Source organism: Rhincodon typus, chromosome 4, assembly GCF_021869965.1.
Source record: "Rhincodon typus isolate 14 chromosome 4, sRhiTyp1.1, whole genome shotgun sequence".
NCBI lineage: Eukaryota > Metazoa > Chordata > Chondrichthyes > Orectolobiformes > Rhincodontidae > Rhincodon > Rhincodon typus.
This window is the reverse complement of record NC_063335.1, coordinates 91998525-92024673: the sequence shown is the minus strand read 5'-3', so window position 1 is coordinate 92024673 and position 26149 is coordinate 91998525. Positions and strand designations below refer to the sequence as shown.

At 38.6% G+C, this 26149-nt stretch overlaps 1 protein-coding gene across 1 annotated transcript; it reads left to right on the top strand.

The window, feature by feature from the left end:
• Positions 1-4151: 4151 nt before the first annotated feature.
• Positions 4152-26149, top strand: elp6 (elongator acetyltransferase complex subunit 6; the record flags this gene model as incomplete). Its single annotated transcript, XM_048596168.1, has 6 exons — positions 4152-4239; positions 8083-8153; positions 9705-9838; positions 17039-17231; positions 23012-23158; positions 25775-26149. Coding segments are annotated over 6 exons (762 nt in total), but the record flags the coding sequence as incomplete, so codon positions are not given.

Genomic DNA, 26149 nt, shown 5'->3' with positions numbered 1-26149 from the left:
AAATTCAACTCAGAATGAGTTCCAGTAACTTGTTTTTGAAAGTGCCTCAGTTCCTTCCCCCGTCTTTAGTTTTAAAAAGAGCCCTTTTTCCATTTTAGTCCATAATCAAAATTAAAGCTGCTATCTTTACAATATATAGTGAGGGTGAAAAAGAATGTATGTTTATTATAGAACCTTTCACTACCCGAGAAATCCAAGCACTTTATGGCCATTGACTTACATTAGAAGAGTAGTTACTGTTGAAATGTAGGTAAATACGGGAACCATGACAGGCTTTCTGATGAAGGAAGGTATCACAAACAACAATGTGACAATAATGATCAAGTAATAATGACCTCAAACTCTGGTTGATTATTGGCCAGGATACCTGGGAGAACTCCTCTGCCCTTCTTTGAACAACTGTTTGGGATTGATTACGCTACCTGAGTGTTATGAAGTGTCACCATAAATTTTATTCCTCAGTCTTTGGATTAGAATTCAAACCCACTGTACTAATTGATATTGTCACCCCCAGTTGTTGTGATTTTCATTTAATACTGTCCCCTACCCAGAAGTGTGCTCTGCTGCTTTGATTACAGTTATAGTTCAGTGTGAGTCCTGACCCACAACAATGTGTTTGACTCTTAACTACCCTGTAAAATGGCCAAGCAAGCCAATCAGTAGTGTCAAAACTGTTACAAAGTCTAAAGCAAGGAATGAAACTGGATGGACCACTTAGCTTCGACCTAGATGCTGGAAACAACAACATACATAGCATTGTTGACCTTGCACCGTTGTCCTGAAGTAACATTTGAAGACTTGTGCCAAATTTGGGGAGCTATCCCACAAACTGATCAAACAACATTCTGACATTATCAGCAAGTCATACATCCACAATTATCACTCTTTCAGATATCATCATCATCATCATCACTATATAGCATGTCCTACCAGCAGAATATATCCAGCAGAGATGAGGCACGTGGTTTAGTGTTGAGGGAGTTGCCCCAGGAGGCCTCAACATTGACTCCAGACTCCTGGTTTAAAGAATAAGCACTCTTCTATGATGAGTGCTACATGGAGGAAAAGCTGAAGGAGTCAAGATCACAGAATGTACCCTGGGGACTTCAATGTCCATGACTAGAAAGCACCACTACTGACTGAGCTGGCCATGTTTTTGAGGATGTGGCAGATGATGAGGGAACCAAGATCCACATGGACTTAACCTCACCATCTACCTGATACATCTATCCATGGCAGCATTGATAAGACTGAATATCATAATCATTGTGAAGGTCAAGTACTTCACTTTAAGGATACCCTCCATCATTATTGGGACATGGTGCTGAATTGGGAAGATGTAGATCAGATGTAGCAACTTGACTGAGAATCCATGAGGCACAGCAGCAGAATTGTTTTAACCACAAACTGTAATGTCATAGCTTAGCACATCCCCCACTCTACAGTGACCCATCAAGCCTGAAAATCAGCAGTGGTTTAATCTAGAGTGCAAGAGGGCATACCTAATATGTGGTGCCTGTCAGTCTACTTTCGATCATCAATAAAGTGATAGAATGGGGCATTGACAATACATTTGAATAACACTTGTTCAACAATAACCTTTTCACTGATGCTAAGTTCTAAGGGCTGCTCAGTGGCTGGCCTTGTTAGAATCTTGGTTCAAGAATGGGCAAAAATGTTGAGTTGCCAATGACTACCTTTTACATCAAGGCAGCCTTATTTGGGCTAATAAGTTGCTCCTCAACTCCCTGATCTTTCAAAAATTTGTCTCCCTCCTTTAAATTCTTTCAGTGATCTACCTTTCATAATTCTGAGGTAGAGAGATCCTCATTCACTACCCTGTTCCATTTAAATAATAGTCTGCCTTTTGATTCTTCTCATCAAAGTGCATGACCTCGTAGTTAACTGCATTAAATGCCATCTACCAAGTTTACGTCCACAGACTCAACCTACCTACGTCGCCTTGCAGATTCCTTATGTTCTTATCACAAGATATCCTTCCACCTATTTTTGCACCATCAGCAAATTTAGATGCAGTACACTCTGCTGTCTCCTTCAATTATTTATCATCTATATAAACGACTTGAGGTACCAGGACTGAACGTTGTGGCACACAGTAGTTATGTCTTTCCAACCTGAAAAATCTGTATTATTCTGATCTTGCTAGTATATTGTCACTAATATTGTGAGCTCCCATCGTATGCCCTTTTTTATGTGGCATTTTCCCAATGACTGTTATTAGGCTAACTGCCCTATAGGTTGCTGTTTCCATTCCTTCTTGAATAGGGGTGTCACATAGTGGTTTTTTTCAATTGCTGGAAGCCTCTAGGAATCCAGTATGTAGTGGAATATTCTGAACAATTCCTTCACTTTTTCTACAGCCATTTCTTTTAAAACTCTTGGATGCAGACTGTCAGGTCTTGGTAACTTATCTGCCTTTAGTGACATTAGTTTGTCAAACACTGTCACTTGTAATCAAGAATGTTACAAGATTTTTCCGCCCATTAGTACCTTGCTTATCTGCTACCTTTGGTATATTTGTAGTAGCATCTGTCATGACAAGTGATGCAAAATGTGTTTAAATTTTACGCCATTTCCCTGTTTCCTCCTTATTAATTCCCTAATTGTAAATAGCTGGGTCCAAGGACCAAACTCCGTAGCACCCCACTAGTTACTACTTGCCATCCAGGAAAAAACCCATTTATCCTGACGCTCTGTCTTCTGTCCATCAGCCAGCCACCTATCTAAGCTAATAAATTACCTGTAATTCCATATGATCCAACCTTACAATTAACCTTTTGTTTGGCACCTTATCAAACACTTTGGAAGTACAGCTGTATTCCATCTACAAGATCTCCATTATCCACTTTGTTTGTTACATCTTCGAAGAACTCTAGCAAATTAGTCAAACATGATTTGCCCTTCATAAAACCATGCTGACTTTGATGGATAGAGTTTTGACTTTCCAAATGTCCTGATATTGCTTCCTTGATAATTGATTCCAACAGATGTTAAACTAACTGGTCTGTAATTTGCTCCCTCCCTTTTTGAATAAGGGCGTTAAATTAGCATTTTTCCAATCCACTGGAACTTTTCCGGTGTCCAGGGAATTGTGGAATATTGTAACCAATGGATCCACTATCTCTGCCGCCACTTCAATACCCTAGGATGTAGGCCATCAGGGCCAGGGACTTGTCTGCCCTCAATCATAATAGTTTGCTGAGTACCTTTTCCCTATCAATGTTGATTGTTCTAAGTTCTACCCTTTCTATTGCTTCTGACTTGCCCGTTCCACTAGGAATGGTCACCTATACCACCTTTGTTCATCCTCCTGGAAGTGTGTGTTTGTGTCTGTGTGTTTGTTTGCTGGGGATATTTGGAAAGAGAAGCATTTATACTTCTATATTCATGATTGTATGCTAACCAACAACTGACTCCTTTTAAATAGGCTTTGTTTTGGTAAACTGCTAATTGTGTTTATTAAGAAATCTGGTTGACAAATCTTTCCATTTAAACTGATGTAAATACCATACATAATTTATCATCTTAGGAACTGAAAGTATTTTTATTTCATGTTTTTACCTATGGAGTAGTGGGACTGAAGTGGTGATGCAGTCTTCCAAACTCGGTTGTAATAAAATATTTTGGCTTTGGGGTGAGCAGAGCACTGATTAATCAGAATAATACCAGCGTTTTAATGATTAAATTATGAAGACAGGTTTCAAAATTAGCTTGATTCCAGGAAATTTAGGTAATCAGATTGAGATGTTTAAAATGTTAAAGGATCCAGTTTGGTTAAGTATAATCAAACAATTTCACCATGTAAGTAATCAAGGACAAAGGGTCATGATCTTAAAGTTTACGATATTGAGGAATGAATCAAGAGGTACTTGTTAATGTAGTGGATAATAACATGAAATAGTTGATGTGGAAGGCTATGGATGTGACAACAATTGCAGCTTTCAAAGCTGAAATTCATTGTGTTAGGTTATCAAAGGATATAGCGCGTAGTTGGATAAATGCATTTTCAGGTTTGAATCAGTCACAATCTCATTGAATGGTGGAATGTGAGAGATTGACCTACTCCTGTCCCTTGTGTTTGCTCTGTGTAAAAGTTTTGCACATGAAAACAACTTTTTCTGTGCTTCTGTTCAAAACAGGGAAAAGCCGTGCTCCTTTGTGACAAGCAGACGGATGGAAGTTTCCTTATACATCACTTCCTTTCTTTTTATCTTAAGGGTAAGTGGCATCGCATTTTTAGGGAGCTAGTGTTGAGTTGGTGTGTATTGTAGTGCTGCACCTTAACCTGCAGTCATGAGTGCATTGCACAACTTGTTTTCAGGTCATACTGTTGTCTTCAACAAAGATTCAACTTTCACAGTGTTTGGCATTAATGTCCTACACGTGTGAGATTAGATATTTGACAAACTGGGCTGTGGAAGGGTATCGGATTTTGTGGTCCATAAACATTCTTGTAAGTATCTCATACACACAGTATTCTCTGGTCATTTAAATTCTTCTTTAACCCTTCACTTCAATTCCTTATAAAAGAACCATTTGGAGTTCATGCACTTTATGCCCAGGAATATTATGTATAAATTTGGCTTGTTGAATGAGATTGGCACATGTAATTTGGTTTTTGCATTGCAGAGAAGATGCATGCAAATTGTTGAGTAAGTTAAACCTTTATTTAACCTATGATTGAAAACAGTTATTAGTGAGAGAGTTGTACGTCATGGAAAGAAGCCCATCGTGTGAATACTGGTCATCAATCACCAATCTACTCTAGTCCACATTCCAGCATTTAGCCTGTAGTCATGTATGCTATGGCACTTCAAGTGATGATCAAATTCTTCCTAAACGTGATGGTTCATTCCTTTGCCACCCTTACAGGCAGTGAGTTCTAGATACCCACCACACTCTCTGTGATAAAAATACTTCCTTAAATCTCCTGTAAACCTCCTAGTTATTGACTCCTCATCATTTTGTAGACTTCAGTTGGAATCCCCCTCAGCTTCCTATGGTCTAAGTAAAACAATCCCAGCCCATCTCATTCTCTCTTCATAGCTAAAACACACCAGCCCAGACAACAAAAATAGAAATTGCTGGAAAAACTCAGCAGGTCTGACAGCATCTGTGGCGAGAAAGCAGAGTTAACGTTTCGGGTCCAGTAACCCTTCAGAACTGAATCTGAAACATTAACTCTGCTTTCTGTCCACAGATGCTGTCAGACCTGCTGAGTTTTTCCAGCAATTTCTGTTTTTATTTGATTTCCAGCATTTGCAATTTTTTTTTTTTTTTTTTTTTTTTTTTGTTTAGTATTTAGCCCAGGCAACTGTCTGGTCAATCTCCTGTGCACCCTTTCTAGAGCAATCACACTTTTTTCGAAGTGTGGTGCTCGGAACTGCACATATTATTCCAGCTATTGCCTACCTAATTTCTTCAGCAGCTCTATCATAGCCTTTTTGCTCTTGAATTCAGTGCCTCAACTAAGAAAAGCAGGTAACCCATATGTCATCTTATCCACTTGTCCTGTTACTTTCAAGGATCTGTAGACATAGACACCAAAGTGTCCCTGATCCTCTGTAGTTCCTAGGTTCTACCATTTATGGTGTAACCTTTGCCTTATTTCTTCTCCTAAAATATATCACCTTAAGTTTTTTCCAGACTAAATTCTATTTTATCTCTTAAACCAAGCAGCATACGTTTTCCTCAAGCATACTGAAGTCCAATTTTTAACATTCCTCGCAACAAATTCTCTTTAGGGTTAAATTGGATTTATTGCTTGTTCATGTTGGGGGATTACTGCTGCAACACCCAGACACAAGCATACAAGGAAGAAAAAAGGAAAAGATAACAAAAGCCAAAAATATGGATATTATTATGAATGTTATAGTTCAGAAAGCTGGTGTTTAGTGACGCTTCACTTTTGTTGGAACTCCAATTCAGTTATGTTAGCCAAGGCAGGAGTTCCAGAATTTCTTCTAACGTTGAAAATGCAGCAGTATAACGTAGATGTATTGAGGCTTAGTCCACTTTTTCAATCAAAGCAAGGCTTCTTTTAGAGATAACAGTGTGGAGCTGGAGGAGCACGGCAGGCCAGGCAGCATCAGAGGAGTAGGAAAATTGTCATTTCCGGTTGGTAACCTTCTTCAGAGTTTCCTGCTCTTCTGATGCTGCTTGGCCTGCTGTGCTCCTCCAGCTCCACACTGTGTTATCTCTGACTCCAGCATCTCTGACTCTGGCAGTTCTTACAATCTCCTAAGGTTTCTTTTAGAACTAGGTTTTAAGAAGCCTTATTTGGACTTGAATAAAAGTGACATCATGTAGATGCTTTAAAACTCAAACAGAATAACAACTCAGAATATCTGCATTCCTGAAGAAGAGTCCTTCCAGGCTCTAAACCTTAACTCTGTTTCTTGCTTTTTCTCCACAGATGCTGACAGACCTTCTGAGTTTCTCCAGCATTGTGTTTGTTACTTGGGCCTGAGGTTGGCTTAGTGGCCTGGAGTCTGGCGGTTTTGTTATGTTCTTATGGATTTAACTCATTTCGATGGTAAAAAGCAGACTGAGGCAAAGGCAGTCCAGAATTTACAACTAAACCTTGAGACCAGAGGAGTATTGGTCGTGTGGCGTGGTTCCAAGATGAATTGACTTCATTTTGTTTCTATCCCTGTGGTGGAGAATCCATTGTCCAGTTTAGGGTGTGGATGAGGATATCTCAGCATCTCTGCATGTATGTTGAGATTTGATGATTCTCCCTTCATTATCAGTTCATTCTTTGAGATGGCATATCTGTTGTCTTGCAATTTCTATTTTACTAGATGAGAAATTATACTAGGGATGATCTATTTATCTTTGTTCTTGTAATTACTGCTAGATGTTTTTCTATAGCTGTTGGCAACTTGGAAATCAGGTCACCTGTAGCAGCCATTTGAATCAAGCAAAATTCATTTCAAAATTAAATAAGTATAAATTTTAAAACAAATTGATCTCTTGTGTGTCTTTGTGACATGATACCCCCTTTAAATTTCCAAGTATCTCAAGTAAAAAATAACCAGCAATGTGAGTTAGTATTTCAATGTAAGTAAATTGTTAGTTTATTACACAAATAACTTTCAGCAATAATTAAGTTTAAAAAGTGAAGAAGTTGTTTGCTAAAATACAAGAACAAAGATCTAAAGTAAGGAAGAATAAAAATTCAATATAAAAATGTGATTAGTTTATGCTATCATTGAAGACCAGTCTTGCTTGATGCTTCCCTTTCTGAAGTGAGGGAGGTGAAAATTTTGAATCAGATTTAGCAGTTGTGACGACTTCTGAGCCCTAGTTGTTAGAGGTTGTTTTGAGAGATGGAGTAAGCAGAACTCCTCGGAATGAGTGACAACATCTCCTTTTGTCCCTTTCTTTCAGCACTCTGCAGGTTTTGGCTCTTGGTGGTCTTGTTCAGTTTAGCAGTCCTGGCTTCCTCCCTATTTCCTCCCTATTTCATCCTGTTAGTGCTCTGCTTACCCTCCTGAAATGTCTGCACACAATCATGGATCACAGCCAGACTATTATATATTTCAAAGCTCACTAATGGCAACTATCATAAATTGTTGCATCGTGCTTCGAAAGTAGATATTGGGTTAACTCAATCTGAAATACAGGTCTATCCTTTTTTTTATATAGTTAATGTAGTTAACCTTTTAACTGTACCAGCCATTAGCTTAGGCTGTTTAACTATCAAACTGTTTACTGAATTTCAAAAGATCTTTTGTGATTTTGTCTTGATGGAGCCCACTATACATTTGTGGCAGCTATATTCTTCCAGTTCCGTGTGCTTTAACAGGAGTATGCAGGTATTTTGTGTAACTTTTATATCTAAAGTATGACCAATTGGCATTCTGGCTGGTACAGCGTAATTTTATTCAGGCTATGTCTTTCAGTGGAATTATTGGAATCCAGTCAAAAACTGAGGATGATATGTAGCGTGAACAGTTCCTGAGAGAGCACTTTTGAAATTACAAAATAAAAACCAGTTTGAGTTATGTATATAGCTTGTTCGGAAGTATCTAGTCTAATATTTATTTTTTTCCACAGGAGGTTGTAAGGTGTGCTTTCTTGGCCTGGTCCAGTCTTTTAATCATTACAGTCTTGTTGCCCAAAAGCTAGTAAGTATGGAAATAGCTGGGCTTGCTGTATGAGGGTAGTGTATTTTTTTTTTTAAATTGTGACTGAGTCATTTCTGGTTCTGTAAATTTCCAACATTATACATTGGTGTTCTAAGTTCCCTCCTATCAATTTAGCAATACCTTGTGGCTAAAAAGATTCACTTCATTGATTCTGAACTATGGTTGCTTCGGTCATCTGTAACCCTTCCATGATGAGTCACTATTGACATTATTATAGCCCCAGCTGTTTTGTTTTGTTTTGTTTTTAGTTAATGAAGTGCTGTTTCATTGAAACACTAGCATACTGTGCTGCAGATTTGAGTTTAACAATCAAATAGAAATTTAGTTTGCAAAACAAATAAAAACAAAATAAAATAAATCAAGGTGTTTACTCATAACACAATTTAGAATACTGTAAAAATACAGTTCCATTTATTCCAACATAATCACTTTACAGTACCCAAATACTCGGGGTAAATTAATTCCCTTCTCTATCACACCTATGGGTTTGACTTAACTGCTCCTTTCAATTCCTGCCCTCAAGTTTGATAGCTTCTTCTGAAGTATGCTCTCTCAACTGTGTGCTAAGATTTTCTCAGCTTTGAATAGCCCCTTCAAGGTTTGAACTAAACAATCTGGTCTGGAACTTCCAAACTAAAATACTTAGTCTGTCGTATACCATTCCCTGAAATAGCTTCCTTCTTATACATCTAACTTTAACCAAGTTGTCAATGAGTTGAATGCAAAACCTTTCCAAACTGTGTTTTTCCCTAAGCAAAGAGAAAGTTCCCAATCCTTCTAAACTAAAAACAAGCCAATGCTCCTCAATGTTTACTTTGTCTGCTTGTAAAACTCTCCTCGGGTAAATATTTTCCCATGATCATTCCAGGACTCCCTCTTTCATACTGGTTTACACAAAATGATTGCAGAAATACTGTCAAATTAATCATTAACTACCCTCATACTCGGATCATAACAGACATGCCACTGTTTCAAAATCCAAACTCTAAACTCTGAAATAAATTATATTAAAAGTAGATATAAATCACAACAGACTATCAACACTTGTTTGGAATTCTTTGACTTCACATTTCAATAACGTGCAAGAAGCTTATGGAATTCTGTCGCTAAGGTCAGTTGATCAAATTCCTCTGATAATCTAAACCTTCCAAGATATTGGTGCTTATGAAATTCTGGCCTTTTGAGCACTAATCGCTTCACTAGTAGTTGATGCATCTTCTTATTCTAAGCTGTGGAATTTTCTCTCTAATCCACTCCACCTCTTCGCCCTTGAGACACTGTGTAAAGCCTACCTTGGACCAAGCTTTTGGTCATCTGACCTAACAATTGTTTATACAACTTGGGGTCACATTTTGTTTTTCCACGTAAAGTATCAAGTTTCTGTAAAATAGCTTGGGATATTTCATTCTAAGTGTCCACAATATTTTGTTGCAGGAGTGTGGACTCGGGGCACTGAAGATACTCTGGTTGAACTGTGCCCAATGTTGTCTTTCTCGAATTTTCCATAATTAATTGTATCTTGTGTTACAGGGTGTTCACCTACCTGCAGCCAGACAAAAAGGGCAACTGGTGTTTCTGGAAGGGCTCCGGTCTTCCCTTGATGCCATACTTGCTGATGAACAGAACAGTAGGCCACCAACACTATCCCCTTTCCAGTTTCTAAGGTAGATACCTTCAGGTGCCTGTAAGGGGCCTGAGTAATGTTCTAAATGAGGCAACCTATGTTCTGTTTCAGGGTGCTATCGAAACTGGACTGCTACTCCCTTTCTTCTAGCTTCCATTTCTAACAAATTGGAAATGCATTGCAGGGGGTATTTTTTTTTTTGATTTCCAGCAAACCTTCAATGTATCTGGTGAATAATTATCTTCGTAAAGGGAAACTTCTCCTCCTTTATCCAATTTCATCTAAACTAACTGAAATCACTTACCAACTTTGTTGACTTTAAATACCCTCTAAATTGCACCTTACACAACAATTGCAGCAAAGCCATTTCATCTCTTGGAAAACAACAAAAGAGAAACAGGAAATCATAGAATCCCTACAATGTGGAACCAGGCCATTTGGCCCATCAAGTCCACACCAACCCTATGAAGAGTGTCCCACCCAGAACCATCCTATTCTTGTATTTCCCATGGCCCATCCACCTAGCCTGAACATCCCAGGACTTTATGGGTAATTTAGCTTGGCCAGTCCACCTAACCCCCACATCTTTGGACTGTGGGAGGAAACTGGAGCAACCAGAGGAAACCCACACAAACACAAGGAGAACGTGCAAACTTCACACTGTCACCCATGGGTGGAATCTAACCTGGGTCCCTGGCACTGAGGCAGCAGTGCTTGCCATTGTGCCACCTGAAGTGTCAGCCTTGATAGCAGTGTTCTCACTTGAACAGTGAATTTAAAAAAATGTTCATGCTCAGAGTATATACAGACTTAAATGGCTGGCTGGCTGACTGTCAATCAGGTCTCTTAGTGAGATCATAAGATATGGGAGCACAATTAGGCCATTCGATAATGGCTGATATGTTTCTCAATCCCATTCTGCTGCCTTCATCCTGTAACTCTTGATCACCTTATCAAGGGGCCATTTCCTTTAAATAAATGCTAATAATTCTCATGACCTGACAACTGTTGAAGTTAAATAGAAATCTATTTTATTCATTTACATGATATGGGAGTGCATAACAGGGGGAGGTAATGACCTTGTGGTATTATTGCTGGACTGTTAACCCAGTTAATGATCTGGGGAGATGGTTCAAATCCCGCTACAGCAGGATTCAATTTAAAAAAAAATGGAATTAAGAGTCTAGTGACGACCATGAATCCAATGTTGATTGTCAGAAAAATCCATCTGGTTCACTGATGTCCTTTAGGGAAGCTAACTGCCTTCCCTACCTGGTTTGGCCTATGTGTGACTCCAGATCCACAGAAATATGGTTTACTCTTAACTATCTTCTGGCCAATTAGGGATGGGCATTAAATACTGCCTAGCCAGCGATGCTATCATCCTGTGAATGAATAAAAAGACGTGAGCACTTATTGCACTTTGGAAGTCTTGAACCAGTGCAGTCTGTGGAATTTCTATCCAGGGCTCTGTTAGAACATTGTGGAGAAGGAAAGATAGCAAGTCAGATTCCTAACTTTGGGCCATAAATTGGCTCCAATGGTTGGGTCAGTCATGATGTGGTATGAAGTGGGGTTGGGCACGTGTCATGCTAAATGAGGCACCGTCCTCTAGGGGGTGGCTACTCCAGGCATGCCTCGACCAAAGCCTAGTAGCTGACTGAGAGCTGTTGTGCACTACTGTTGAATTGAAACATGTCATGAAGGCCCTGTTCAGTGTCTTGTTTTAGCAGTTTTAATTGCCTACAGGTATCAAACGAGGTTACCATGAAGGTTCTGCCTTTGTAACCTCACCCCTCACCTGAGGCGTGCTGACCTTTATGTTAAACTTTATGCTGACCACCAGCCGACCATCTCAGAGAGCAGCCATAGGTCCTCTGGCACTGTGGTGACTTTACCTTTTCTAAATATCAGCTCTTTGTACTTTATTTTGTCACTGAATTTAAATATTCATGCTGGTATGATGGGATTTAAACTCTCCGTATGCCTGAATTAGACATTCCAGCCTCTGCACCACTACGTCAGTGACAATGTAATGGTGTTATTGTACCCAGAGAATAGCTATATTAATGATTTGTAAATTTAAAATATATATTTAGATGGTAGGAGTTTTTTCATTGAGCAATGGAGGCAAAATATTCAGACTGCAGCTAGATACTGTTGTACGGGATGAGGATAGATAGCGTTTCAACAGACTTGTGCAGTGTTGTATAGATAATCGAAAGAAGCTGTCTGATCATTGACTTCAGTTTCTAGCATTGGAATTGTAATTCAGAGATGCATTAATTTGTTTATTCTGGTGAATGGAAATCCAATGTTTTGGCTGCTCTAAGTCTAACAGTATTGAGTGTTGATTTGCTGGGCAGCTACTTTTTGTGATTCCCACTGAAACCTGTAGGTAATGGTATCTAATCATTTGGTGTAAGTGTATTGGCTTTGTCCCAACAGCGATTGCTTGATAAATAGCTGAATTGGCAAAGAGAGGGTGATGCTACTTGAATAAATCAAAAGCAAAGTTCAGTCGAAAGTCTGTGGTTCTGCTTCAGAATTATGGAAGGTCAGAGTCATAGCTCAGAAGAGGCCTTTTAGCCCGTTGAGTCTATGCCAACCCATGTACAATAATCCCACTTTGCAGCACTTGGCCCATTGACTTGAATGTTATTACAGTTCACATGTTCGTCCATGTACTACTTAAAAGTTGTGAAGTTTCCCTTCATCTTCTGTGTCTGCTAATGGCAGGTTCCTGGTTTTAAAATTAATATTCAATTTCATTCATCTTTCCAGTAACTGATAGCTATGACACCCTGTTTTCTGAAGTTGCATAAGGCCCAGAAGCAAACTCTAAGGCAAACTCAAAAAACATTCCATATGGAGTAAAACCTAATTTTTAGATCTCCTATGTTTGTCATGGATCAAACTCCAGTTTACATCGAGGCAAGATCTGGTAACTCAGTTTCATGACACAGTTTTGCTGTGCAACTTGAAGAATTTCCAGTTAGGTGCACACCTCTTTGGGAAAGTGCAAGTTGGGAGATAAAGAAAACAACATTCTTTCCAGTAATAAGCAGCACCATTTAGCAGCAATTAAGGTGAAATGCAAGATGTCAGTGCACTGATGCCAAGGAAACACTGCTCCATATGGTCAAAGAACTATAGTCTTGAAGTAAATTGAAGCCATGTGACCCCAACCAACCTAACCTATCCTTTCCCCATTCAGTTGATAGTAATAGCCTTTTTTTTATTTTGCAAAGGTGAAATTTCTTTCAAAGAATGAGAAGGACCTCACCTACTTGTATATGTACATACAGCACAACAACATTGTAAAATAAAAAGATAATATATTGCAAACTTTTGGACAGCCATAAGAAAACCTAGCATGTGACAGTTTAGGCTGTCCTGAAATACTTCTGATTACCATAAATAAATATTAGATATTGAAATATCCTTTTAAAGTCATCTCCAAACTTTCAGCTGAAACACTTTTAAACAAGCCTGTACAGTGCTGGAGAGAGAAAAGAAAAATCTTATCCACTGAATCTTAGCTGAATTTTCTGAGTTTGCAGGATGATTCACAGGCTAAGATGTTCATCACAGGGTGTGGGGTGGAAATGCATCATTACTGATCTGTGGACCAATCCATGTAGCTTCTAAAATTAAAACTCTACGATGACAAGGAATGATGAGATTGAGTTGTGCTGTGGAAACACTTCTCAAAGTTAATGTATGCATTGGCTAGTTTAGTTAGTGAGTTCCCCAATGATATCTACTAATTGTGGACTTTTACCTCAGGAGATAAGGGATAAGTTAGAATTCACTTCTTTCCCTTTTCCACTCTACTTTTTCCTCACCTCATTCATGTTCACAGCTCCATGATAGATAAACTTGCAACTGAATGCTTGTCTCTTTATCTGTGACAGCATAATTGGCCTTGATTTAGCAGCTGTGCGAAAACTGTTATTTTTTTTTGAAACATTGCCGTGGAGAGCAGCGGTCAATGTTCAAGTCTGTGCCACAGCCTTGCCCTACTGACTACGTAGTCAGTGCCCTTGAAAGCGTGAGGCTTATAGACATGAGTTAGAGACTGACATAATAGTTAAAATGTATCTGCTGTAGCACAATGGTATGAAGAATACTTACAAGGCAGTAGAAATACATTTGTTTTTTATAATCTGTTTTGCTACTTCATAAAATAAAAAAAAAAATTGCATTTATGGTCAACTCTTTTGATATTTCACAACATTTTACAGCCAGTTATCTATTTTTGAAGTATGATCACTGTTCGTTGGTTGGAAATGAGGGTAAATGTGAACTTATCCTCTTGGGAGAATTGAGAAACAGACTATTTAAACTGTGGTGCAGGGGGATCTGGGTCTAATGGTAAATGATTCAAGCAAGTTAGATACAAAAGTACAACTAGGGTGGGAGAGTTCAAAACTAGGAACCATAATTTTAAGGTGAGAGGAGAAGGATTTAAAAGGGACCGAGGGGCAACTTTTTCAGAGTGTGGTTTGTATTTGGAATGAACTACTTGAGGAAGTGGTCCATAAAGATACAGTTAGAACATTTAAAAGACATGGATAGGTAAGGTTTAGGGTGATATGGGCCAAATGCAGTCAAGTTGGATTAGTTTAGTTTGGGAAACTTGTTCGGTATGAGCGAGTTGGACTGCATTTATATAGCGAGTCTAGTCGGTTTCTGGTTGTCAATCCCAGGGATGTTCTTACTGGTGGATTCAGTGATAGTAATATCATTGAATGTCAAGTGGGGGTGCCTAGATTGTCTTTTATTGGAAGTGATATTACTTGGCATTTGTTTGGCACAAATGTTACCTGTCACTTTTCAGCCCAAACCTGAACATTGACCAGGTCTCACTGTATTTGGATATGGACTGCTTCAGTATCTGTGGAGTTGTGAATGGTGCTGAACATAGTGCAGTCATCAGTGAACATCCCTACTTCTGCAGCGATGTCCTGGAGTTGAGATGACTGATCTCAAATAACCACAACCATTTTCCTGTGTGCCAGATATGACTCCAACTAACAAGAGCGTACTTCATCCTGATTCACATTGATTTCAGTTTTGCCAGGGCTCCTTGATGTCACACTTGGTCAAATGTGGCCTTCATGTAAAGGGCAATCACTGTTGCTTCACCTCTGGAATTCAGCCCTTTTTGTCCATATTTGAACTAAAGCTGTAATGAGGTCAGGGGCTGACTGGCCCTTGCGGACGCAAACTGGGCAAAATTGAGTAGATTATTGCTGAGCAGGTGCTGCTTGACACCTTTTGTCATTTTCCTGATGATTGAGAGTAGACTGATGCTTACTGATGGCTTCAGTAATTTGCTGGGCTAGATTTGTCCTGCTTTTTCTGTACAGGACATATTTAATCCCAATTTCTCTCATTGTTGGGAGGTTAGTGTTGTAGCTGTACTGGAAGAGCTTGGCTATGAGTGTAGCAAATTCTGGAGCACAAGTCTTCAGTGCTATTGCTGGAATATTGTCAAGGCCTATAACCTTGGCAGTATCTATTGCCTTCAACTCTTTCTTAATATCTTGGTGGAGTGAAGTGAATTGGCTGAAGACTGGCATATGTGGTGCTGGGGACTACTGGAGGAGATAAAGATGGATCATCCACTCAGCACATCTCCCTGAAGGTTTTTGTGAATGCTTCAGCTGTATCTTTTGCTAGACTTTTCCATTGTTAAAGATAGGGATATTTGTGGAGTCCCTCCATTGAGTTGTTTGGTTGTCCACAATCATTCAGAACTGGACGTGGCAGGTTGCAGAGCTCAGATCTGATCTGCTGGTTGTTGGACACTTAGCTCTACCTGTTATCCTGTTTGGCACATAAGTAGTTTACTACTTTCATAAGTTTGACACATTATTTTTGTAAATACCTGATGCTGCTCCTAACATGCCCTCCTGCAGTCTTCATTAATTTGCAGTTGAGCTCCAGGCTTGATGGTAATAGTAGAGTGGTGGATATGCCAGCCATGCAAATTGTGCTAGAGTACAGTTCTGCTGCTGTTGATGGTTCACAGTGCCTCATGGATGAACAGTCTTGTTGCTAGGTCTGTTCAAAGTCTGTTCCATATAACATGGTGATAATACCTTGCATCGTATTGTGTGGCACGGTCAATGTGAAGGTGGGCCTTTGTCTCCACAAAGGTTGTGCAATGGTTGCTCTTACTGATTCTGTCACGGACGTGTATCTGCGGCAGGCAGATTGTTGAAGATAATGTCAAATGTATATTTCCCTCTTGTTGGTTCCCTCACCACATGCCATTTATGCAGTCTAGCAGCTACGTCCTTTAGGACTCAACCAGTTCAATCAGTAGTGCTGCTGTCAAGCCAGTCTTGGTGGAAAATGAAATCTCCCACCCGCAGTACATTGTGCACCTTGCTGCTTCCTCCCCACTGTTCAACATGGCACAGAGCTATCAGCCAAGTGAGGACAGTATGCAGTAATCGGCAAGAGGTTTCCATGCCCGTGTTTGACCTGATGCCGTGAGCCTTCGTGGTGTCCTGATTCAATGCTGAGGACTCTCAGGGCAACTCCCTCTTGACTGTATACCACTGTTCTGTCACGTATGTTGGACCTGTCCTGCCAGTGGGACAGAACATACCTGGAGATGCTGATGGTTTCTGGGACATTGTAAGATGTGTTTCTGAGTATGGCTGTACTTGACTAGTTTGAAAGTTCAATTTTGATACTAGCCCTCAGAGGTTAGTATGCAGGACTTCGCAGGATTAAGAGGCTATCTTATTTTGCTGTTGTTGATTTCAATGGCAGGCAGTTTATCTGGTTCCATTTGTCTTTTGAAACTTGTTACAACTAAGTGCCTTGCTGTGCCTCACCATATTTCTGTGGATCTGGAATCATTTAAAGGCTGGACCAGGTAATGATGGCAGATTTCCTTCCCTAAGGGACATTAATGAACCAGATTGGGTTTCCTGACAATTGATAATGGTTTACTCTTCATCATAAGACTCTTAATTCCAGGTACTTATTGAATTCAAATTCTAGGATTTGAACCTGGGTCCCCAGAGAATTATCTAAGTTGCCGAATTAATGGTCTAGTGAGAATACCACTAGGCCATTGCCTCTGTAATGCTGTTGCCAGATAAGTTATTTATCATGTTTGGTTGAGGAATAAATGTTGATCAAATAATTAAAAATCCACCATTGATTGCAGGATGAAGTTTCAGATTGCCGTTTAATTGAATATTTTATCTTGCAGCACACCTGATGCGAGTCTTCAGAGCCTCTATGAATTTGTTCGTCTCTCACTATCAGGTACCAGCGAAAGTACTTGGAAATTTCCAGTACTGATAATAGATGACCTCAGTGTCTTGCTCAGCCTGGGAGTGAACACTGGAAATATTTTGAATTTCATGCATTACTGCAGAGCTACAGTATGCTCAAAATTTATGGTAAGCTTTTTTCCGCCATCTAATCCCTGCTAAACCCTACCCTTGTCCAAGTCTCATAATGGTCATCAATGAACACAAATAATATTCTTTTGAGAACTCCCTCTGGACTTCAAATATTAGAGAGTTGGTTAAATAAGAACTATTTCTAAAATTACATTTGTCTTAATTGTATGTATTTGCTGTTGGGATCTGGGTGTCATCCTGGGAGCTCTGCTCTGTTTTAACATTCTTGCTCTCAAACAGTGGGAAATCAGGGAAATCATAATAGTACTTAGCATCTTTTCAAAGTGGGATTTTTGGACTGCTTGAAATTGGTACCAAAAACCATCTGTTTCTGTATTTGTATTTTTTTTGTTTGCACACATTGTTTTTGTAATAGTATGCCTATGTGCATTTATAGAACACCAGAATAGCATGTAGGATTGCAGAGCTTGAAAGGAGACCATTTTTCCCATCTGTCTATGTAAACTCTTTTGAGGAGTGGGGGTTGGGCGGGGGGGTTAAGAATCTAACTAGTATCTTAGTGCATGCCCTTTCCATGTAGCCCTACAAATGTTTGTTTCATTATTTCAATTTCTTAAATTTCATGGTTAATTCAAAGGATGGGGATGAAACTCTGGAATGTTGAGCCAAATCAGTATAATATGGCTATGTAGAAGAGACAACTATGACGATATTGAAATGAAAAATGTTTTTTAGAAGTAACTGGGTAATGTGCTGTCTGTATTTGAGGTATATCAGTATTGCTGAAGAAAGACACAATTTGTTGTAGCACTTTGTCTTGCACTCATCAGAATTTTTGAAAATTAGCAAATTAAGGAAATGAAAAAGTTTACACTGAAAGAAGAGTTGTTGTAGTAGTAGTAGTAGTACTTGGCAAATGGATTCTGATTAGTGGAAGTATGGGAGATGCACTGGTTAATGATGACTAGTATTTAACTGCCAAGGTTTCTTTAAGCTTTAAGTCAGGCTGGTTGACTCTGATTTCTCAGGGTAGTGACAACAGCCATGAACCAGAGAATGGCAATGACCTACTTTGTTGAGTTGAAACAGGCACAGTGTGTATACATGCTCTTTCTGTCTACAAGTTCCTGGACTTGCACAAGAGCAATGTGCTGGTGGAGGTATACAGGATCAGGTTTATCTTCATGTCTCACTCAAAGTGTACATGAGCTTCCCAAAATACAAAAACATAGTGTCCATTTGCACCCTGTCTTATCTCCATTATTAATTCTGCACATTGTGATTTGGCCAAATAGTTTGGCGAATTGATGCACCCAGTTTTCAGCAAGTTTTCCACTTATGCAGTGAATAATTCCTCCTGGTTTGCAAAGATGATACAGCACTTGAGTATCAATAACAATGCAATGGTCATGTGTACATTTGACATTGCTAGCCCATTCACTGATGTACCACTTTAGGAAGCCACTGCATCACTGAATCACGGTGATGTAGACCCATATTCCTCCAACTTATGAACTCAGCAACTTACATAATTGAGTTCAGTTTTAATGACATCATGCATGCCCAAATAGATAATGTAACCAAGGGATTCCCACTCGGCCCAGCTCTTGCGAGTGTCTTTGTTGGGTTCCATGAGAAATGTCTTCAATGGAATATCACCAAACATAGAACAGTATAGCGCAGGAACAGGCCCTTTGGCCTACCATGTCTGTTGACCATGATGCTATTGAAAACTAATCCCATTTGCCTGCATGTGCTCTGTATCCATCATTTCTCTGCCTTTTTGGAGTCTACCCTCCTAACATCAAACCTTGCAATTTTTCTGATATGGAGATATGTTTGCTGCTTTGAATTTGCAGCTGCATGTCAGCATTTCTTATATCTAAATGACTTTCATCCTGTGCACAAATTCACCTTTGAAATGGAGCAAAGGAAAACCCTTCCCTCGATGCCCTTTCTAAGAAATTAGCCAGCATGAATTTTATGCTAGTGTCTACCTCAAACCTATCTTCATTGTTCAGTAAACATTGGAATATCTACAACTCGACTCATTATCACCTTATCGGTGTCCTTGTGTATAAGGCCTGAGCCATTTGTTGACCTTTCAAGCTTGATGCTGAAATCGGGCACATTGAACTCATATTGCATGATAACAACTACTTAACCAGATTATTTTTCGCTGTATATCTCTCACACACAAGAACAAGCCGAAAGCTGTCTGTTTCGGTCCTGAAGTTCGTAGATTTTTCCAATGTGTCTGCTAAGATTTGAATAACAGGTGAAACGTTTGAAACAAAAACTCATCAGTTTTTCACAACACAGAAGATACTGAATAAAAACCGAAAGAACTGCGGATGCTGTAAATCAGGAACAAAAACAAAGTTGCTGGAAAAGCTCAGCAGGTCTGGCAGCATCCGTGAAGGAAAAAACAGTTAACGTTTCTGGTCCGGTGACCCTTCCTCCGAACAGAAGATACTGACTGACTGTACCTAACTGAGCTGTGCTTAAAACTCTCAACACAGCATCCAATATTTGAAGTGATTCTGCAATTGGAATATAATTGCTGAATTATGCTGTCATGCAGTTCGTTGTTGGCCTTGCAGTGTGGCACACTCATGCATGCTGCTAACTAGATATATTAATATGTAGAGTCCTGTTCTTTGCAGACAGGAAGCACACATACACACACTGCCTGTTTCAAGTCTACAAAGAAGATGCCATTTGCTGATTTGTATCTCATGGCATTACATTGACCAGTCAATGTACCTGGTTTAAAATTTGAATAAAGCTTAGCAGTTAACTGTAAGTCATGAGTAACTTGTGCATTATCCATGGCAACAACTTGATAAAATGTACCTTTCAGCAATACTCCAGTTTTACTGTACCAAATGATAATATATGGGTTGAGTCGCGAAATGAATTTGTTTGATCTTGTAAACTGAAGGGTTAGTTAGAAAGACTAGTGGTTTACTTCTAGTTGAAAACAATGAGTTTTAGATGTATTGTTGCAATGCTTTTGAAAAGTTTTTAAAATCTGATGTTTAAAATTGAATCCGGTTGAAGAAAAAGCAAATCATTATGAAGATGCTTAATCATGATTTTGTTTTTAAGGGTTCATATTAAATGATTGTGGACAGTTGTGCATTTGCATTTGTGAATTTGGATTTTTTTAAACAGTCATGAAAAGGATAGTGGGCGTTTTTAAAGAAAAAAAATACAGTTCTGAAAAATTAATGGCTTTAGCTAATTGCTTGGATCCATTTATGACAATATATGTCTGGAAATGATTATTGTATGGAGATTGTTTAGATTTCAATTGGGTCCTAGTCTGCTGATAGAAATAAGCTCCCCAGCTCAGCCTCTGCCTTTCCAGTAATCTTTGAGTTCAGTGTGAGAACTGAAATTCTGATCCATCTGTTAATCCTGAAAGGCTTCCATAAGGAATGTTCTTGACAGTTCCTGACTAATCTATGTCTGCAAAGGATCCAGAGACATCTATTTGTGTTCTGTGATGTTGCTGCATGTCACAACACCATAATCATTATGAACAGTCATGGTTTAGCCTTTTATCCTTGAGCACCAACAATTATTGGCCACAGTATTTTTTTCTGAAGTAAATCTCTGCAGAGACATTTATTTTTCTCTTTGGTGTGTGTATTGGCTTGCTTAGAGAGAATATTTGGAAATATTTATAGTTTCACATTGCAAAATGCATTTGCTAACCAACTTTGATTTATTATAAACCAAGAAAAGGAAAAGCAATCTTGTTTTAATTTTAGAAAAAGATCCGATTGATGAGTCTTTTTTATTCTGAATCTAATATAGAGAAAATATGCAATTGACCACATTGGTAACTTGGTAAATCATTTCAATGTAAGTTGTGACCAGTCAGTCAATGGGACTGGAGAGGGACAAACTCCTCTGACCTCTGTTGTAACAAAATCGTCATTGATATCCAGTATTTTGATTATCTTGTGGTTGATGTCTACACAATACAGATATGCAATTTTAAATTATCAAATGAAACTAAGAATATTTTAAAATATGAACCAAGTTAATACACATCTAAATAACGTAAGCATTTCAAAGTGCAAGAATTATCAGTTATTTTTTGATGCAGTTAATTAAAGTAATCGACCAAAATATATTCCTTCAAGGAGGCTGGAATACGAGAATGGTTGAAGTTGTCCCCCAGTTGTAAGGCATCTTAATTGGACCTCATTTGGAGTACTGCTTTCAGTTTAGGTACTGCACTTGAGAAAGAATATATAGACTTCAGAGTGGTTGCAGCATAGATTCACCAGAATTACACTGGACCTAAAGTCACTAAATTATGAGATTGGTTGCATGTAGTTTGCTTGCATTGCTTCAGTATAGAAGATTGAGAGATGCCCTAAATGAGACGTTTAAAATGTTAAAATGTATTTTGATTAGGAATAAGAACACAAATATTTTCTCTGCTGGGTAATCAAGAACAAAGCACATGACCTTAAAAATTAGAGCTAAGCCAATCTGGAAGCAGGTTTATGGTACATGGGGTTCTTAAAATTATCAAGTCCTTGATCGGTATTGATTGATATGGAGCAAAAGCGAGAAAATGGAGTTGATGTGCAGATCAAACATGAATGACAGAACAGATCAGAACAGGCTAGATGGTATACTCCTTCATTATCCTTCATTAATAACTGAGGAGCTCTCGCAAACAGGTACAGTATAATAAGAGAATGTTTCTAGTTTGATTCCCATTCTATCTTGAGTTCACTAATCTGCAGTGAGGTGGTATAGTAAAATTAACATCACACTAAAAAGTGAATGTGTGACTACTGAGTGAAGATAGGATTGTTTAATCAAATTGCCATATTTGTTGCCTTATTTTATGTTGTGTGAATTTGGCAAGATACTGGCGTCTGTGAGTTTGGTTATCTAGTGTGCATTATCTTCAGTGGAGAAATTGAGAATAAAGTTTTGATCCTGTATACTAACTTGGTCGAGATCCTGTCTGCAAATCAGTCCTGTGCTCATGACCAACATTTTAGCTACTGGTCCAAATAAAGCTTTCCTTTTGTTTAATAATATCACCTGTTCCGATCCTTCCATTGTTTTAGCCCCGTCTTGGGAAAAATAAAATCAAGACTGTAATGCTGAAGGAGAGCTGCACTTCTTTTGAATGACACATTAAACCAAGGTCCAAATTTACAGCACATGCAATATTTCTAAGATGAATAGAGAAGTTAATCCTGAAATCTTGGCAAATATTTATCCATCAATCAATGTCACAACAGCAAATTACTGGATCATTATTACATTGCTGCTTACAGGAGTTAGTTCTGTGTGTATTGACTGCCACATTTTCTATGTTACAACAGTGACTATGCTTTAAAATAGTTAATTTGATTGTAAAATGCATTGAGCTGTCTGGTCATGAAAGTATAAATACAGCCTTTTTTATTTTCTGTCAACTCTGTAACCCCTCCATCCCTGTTGTTCTGTTCGTCCAACTTTGACTTGTTTTCGTTTTCCCAACCTATGCTGCTCCAACATTGGCAGCTATGTATTTAATGTGTAGTCACTAAGCTCTAATTCTCTCCATAAGCCTCTTCATCCCTCCATTTTCCTTTCAAGATGCTACTTTAAAGCCTTCCTTCATGACCAATCATTTAGTCACCTGTCCTAAATCTCTCCCTCTTTGGCTCAGTATCTTATTACATGCCTGTGAGAAGTGCCTTTGGGTGATCTTAATATTTTAACATAATTGCAAGTGGTTTTATTTTATACCCTTAACTAATGCAGTTGTTCAAACTCTATTTGTATTGCAGGGAAATGTGGTGATGTTGGTGCATAACACAGAGAATTTGGAAGATGAAGAAAATAATTTTGTTGTCAAATCCCTGAGTCACCAGTGCCACCTAATATTGCAGGTAGAAGGATTGACTACTGGCTACTGCAAGGATATCCACGGTCAGGTATGACTAATTGCTACTAAAATATTGGTTTCAGTAATGATCAAATAATTATTAGAGGGGCAGCTCCAAGTTAAACATAACTTTAGCAAGAAAGGAACGTAAGCTCCTAATTATTTTGTGATTAAACTGAGCCACTTCATTGCATGAGTCTGCATGCAATCTGATTCCTTCTGAGGAGTCACCTGTGAAATGCATACTGTGGTCCATACAGCAGGCTCTGGTTCTCTGATCTGTTCAGATCTTGATGTGGAGGTGCCAGTGGTGGACAAGATCAAAAATCACACGACACCAGGTTATAGTCCAACAGATTTATTTGAAGACGCAGGCTTTTGGAGTCTTGCTTGTGATTTCTAACCGTGTTCAGATCTTGGCCATTGCTAAGATGAGGACAGCAACTAGGGAGCTGTATTTTCCTCTGATGTGTAAATGTTTTTTTAAAAAAGGTTGTTCTTTTCACAATCCAATGTATGCTGGTGGCATATAGTGAACAATGAAGATCAATGACCAACAAATTCAATTACAGGTCCAATTTGTGTAGAAAGAATGGCAATTTGGAGAGGGGTTCTGATGCCTGTTGATATCCATAATTGTCAGCTAGACCTTAAAGTGCAGCTGAGACCAAAGCTGCAATTTCCATGATTGACAGGCTGATCCCTATTTAAAATATTTGGAAGTGAGCTCAGTAGAGTGTGTATCTGGAAATGCAAGGGGCTGTCTCCAGTTATATAGAAAAGAATGAAATTGAGGGTAACTTTTAACCTACAGTTCAATCCAGTTAATATATTAAATATCTAGAAAATCCATTAAGATGTTTTGAGCAGTTTGGAAACTAAGTATGTCACACTGGCTTTATAATGTGTATACTATCAAACCCAGTGTCAATACTTTGCACTAAAGCTTCTATTCAGTCTAAATGGACCCTTGAATACTGTTTCTTTACCTCATAATTGCATTTAAGTTTATGAATTAGGAAGGTATGTTATGGGCTAGGCAGTAGATAGATGCAGTGGCAGGCAGAGATTTCAGAATACTCGAAGGGTACATTCCAGAGAGAAGGGAAGGAATCATCACTTGTGATCAACTAAGGAAGTTAAACGTAAGTATCAATTGAAAGAAAGTGTACAATTCCACAAAGATGAGTGGAGTGAGAAGATTGGACAGAATATCAACAGCAGCAAAGAACAAAGAGGGATAAATAAAAGAAAGCTGGCCAGCAATATAAAAACAGAGTTTATACAGGTATTTAAAAAGCATGAGGTGAAGCAAAGTTGGTCTTCTCAAGGGAGTCTGGAGAACTAATCATGGAAAAGAAAAAATTGACATGATTTGAACAGACATTTTGCATCTGCCGTTGCTATAGAAGAAAGAAATAGCATCCCAGAAATAATTGTGAATCAAGAAGTTAAAACAATTAAATTCATCTGAGAAACAGTACTGAAAAAATTACTGGACCTAAGAACAGATAAGCCCCCAGGTTTTAAACGATCTCATTCTAGAATCCTAGAAGAAACAGCTGATGAAGTTGTAGGTGCATTTGTTTTAATTTTCTAAAATTTCTTGGGTTGTGGAAACATCCCATTAGATTTAAAAAAGCAAGTGTTCCCCTTCTATTCAGAATATGGGGGAAGATAAAGCAGGAAACCATGGGCCAGATAGCTTAGCGTTTATCATGCAAAAATTGATGGGATCTTGTTTTAAGACGAATATAATGGGACGCTTAGAAAATCTCAGTGCAGTCAGTCAGAGTCAACATGGTCTTGTGAAAGGGAAAATCAAGGTTGACTAATTTATTAGAGATCTTTTTGAGAAAGTAACAAGCAATGTGGATCAAGAGGAACCTGTGGATACACTGTACTTGCTTTTCCAAGGTAATAGTCAACAAAAAGCCCACAGTGTACATTCTCCACCCAGAGGAGCATTGATCAATCAACTAATGGATGTGAGAGGTGGGTGGTAAGAGGAGGAGGAGAGGAACATATTAATTAGGAGATTTCTATGCCTATGGTTTCGTAGGACATTACAGCGTCAAGTTTGGCACTTATCCCCAGATGTTAGAATGATTTTGCATGGACAGTGGGACTGTTTCCTGTTGTCACTTTTGGTGCCTTAGTTGATGCTAGTTGTTTGATTTCATTCCCTTTTTTGATATTTTTGAACAGATAATTGGCTTGTTTGGCAATTTCAAAGAGTAGTTGAGTCAACCACAGTGCTGTGAGTCTGCAGTCACAATAGTCCAGACCAAGTGAGGAGAACAGTTCTCCTTCACTAGCAAACATTTTTGAACCAAATGGGGTTTTTTAAAAGAAGAAATGACAATGGTTTAATGACTTTGAGATTTTTTTTAAATTGAATTCAATTTCTGCTGTGGTAGGAATTGAACCTTGGTTCCCAGAATATTAGCTGACTCTCTTGATTGCTTATCAAGTGACAATATCACTAGGATGAGGCTTCCCCCATTGTTATTAAATGACAGCAGTTTTGAGAAGCTAAATGGTCTATTTTACTTAATTCGTATGCACCAGCAATTTTGCACATTAGAATATTTTGAAAATAAGCATTGCATCTTGATTTCTTACTGCCAAATACGAAGTCCCTTTTTGTGAATCTCATTTGCAGCTTATGATGACCTGCCGTTCCCCTTCACCTGTAAAGTCTGAAAGGAATATAACCAAAATCTTCCAGTACAAAATACAAGACAAAAACGTGAACTTTTTTGCCAGAGGAACCTCATCAACTGTGCTCTAAGGAATTCCATTGGAACTGTTTCATTGAGAAGTGGACATGACTCTTACCCAGTTAACTTTTTGAAATGCACATGGATTTATCATGCAGAACAATTTCAAGATCCCTGGCCTTCAAACATGTATTTGATTTTAAAATGTTTTCCTAAGCGTATGGCAATTGTATGTGTCACATTTGTAAGATACAATTTCTACATCAGATCACACTATGTACTACCCACCATAAAGTCTATATTTCTGTTTTTTTGTA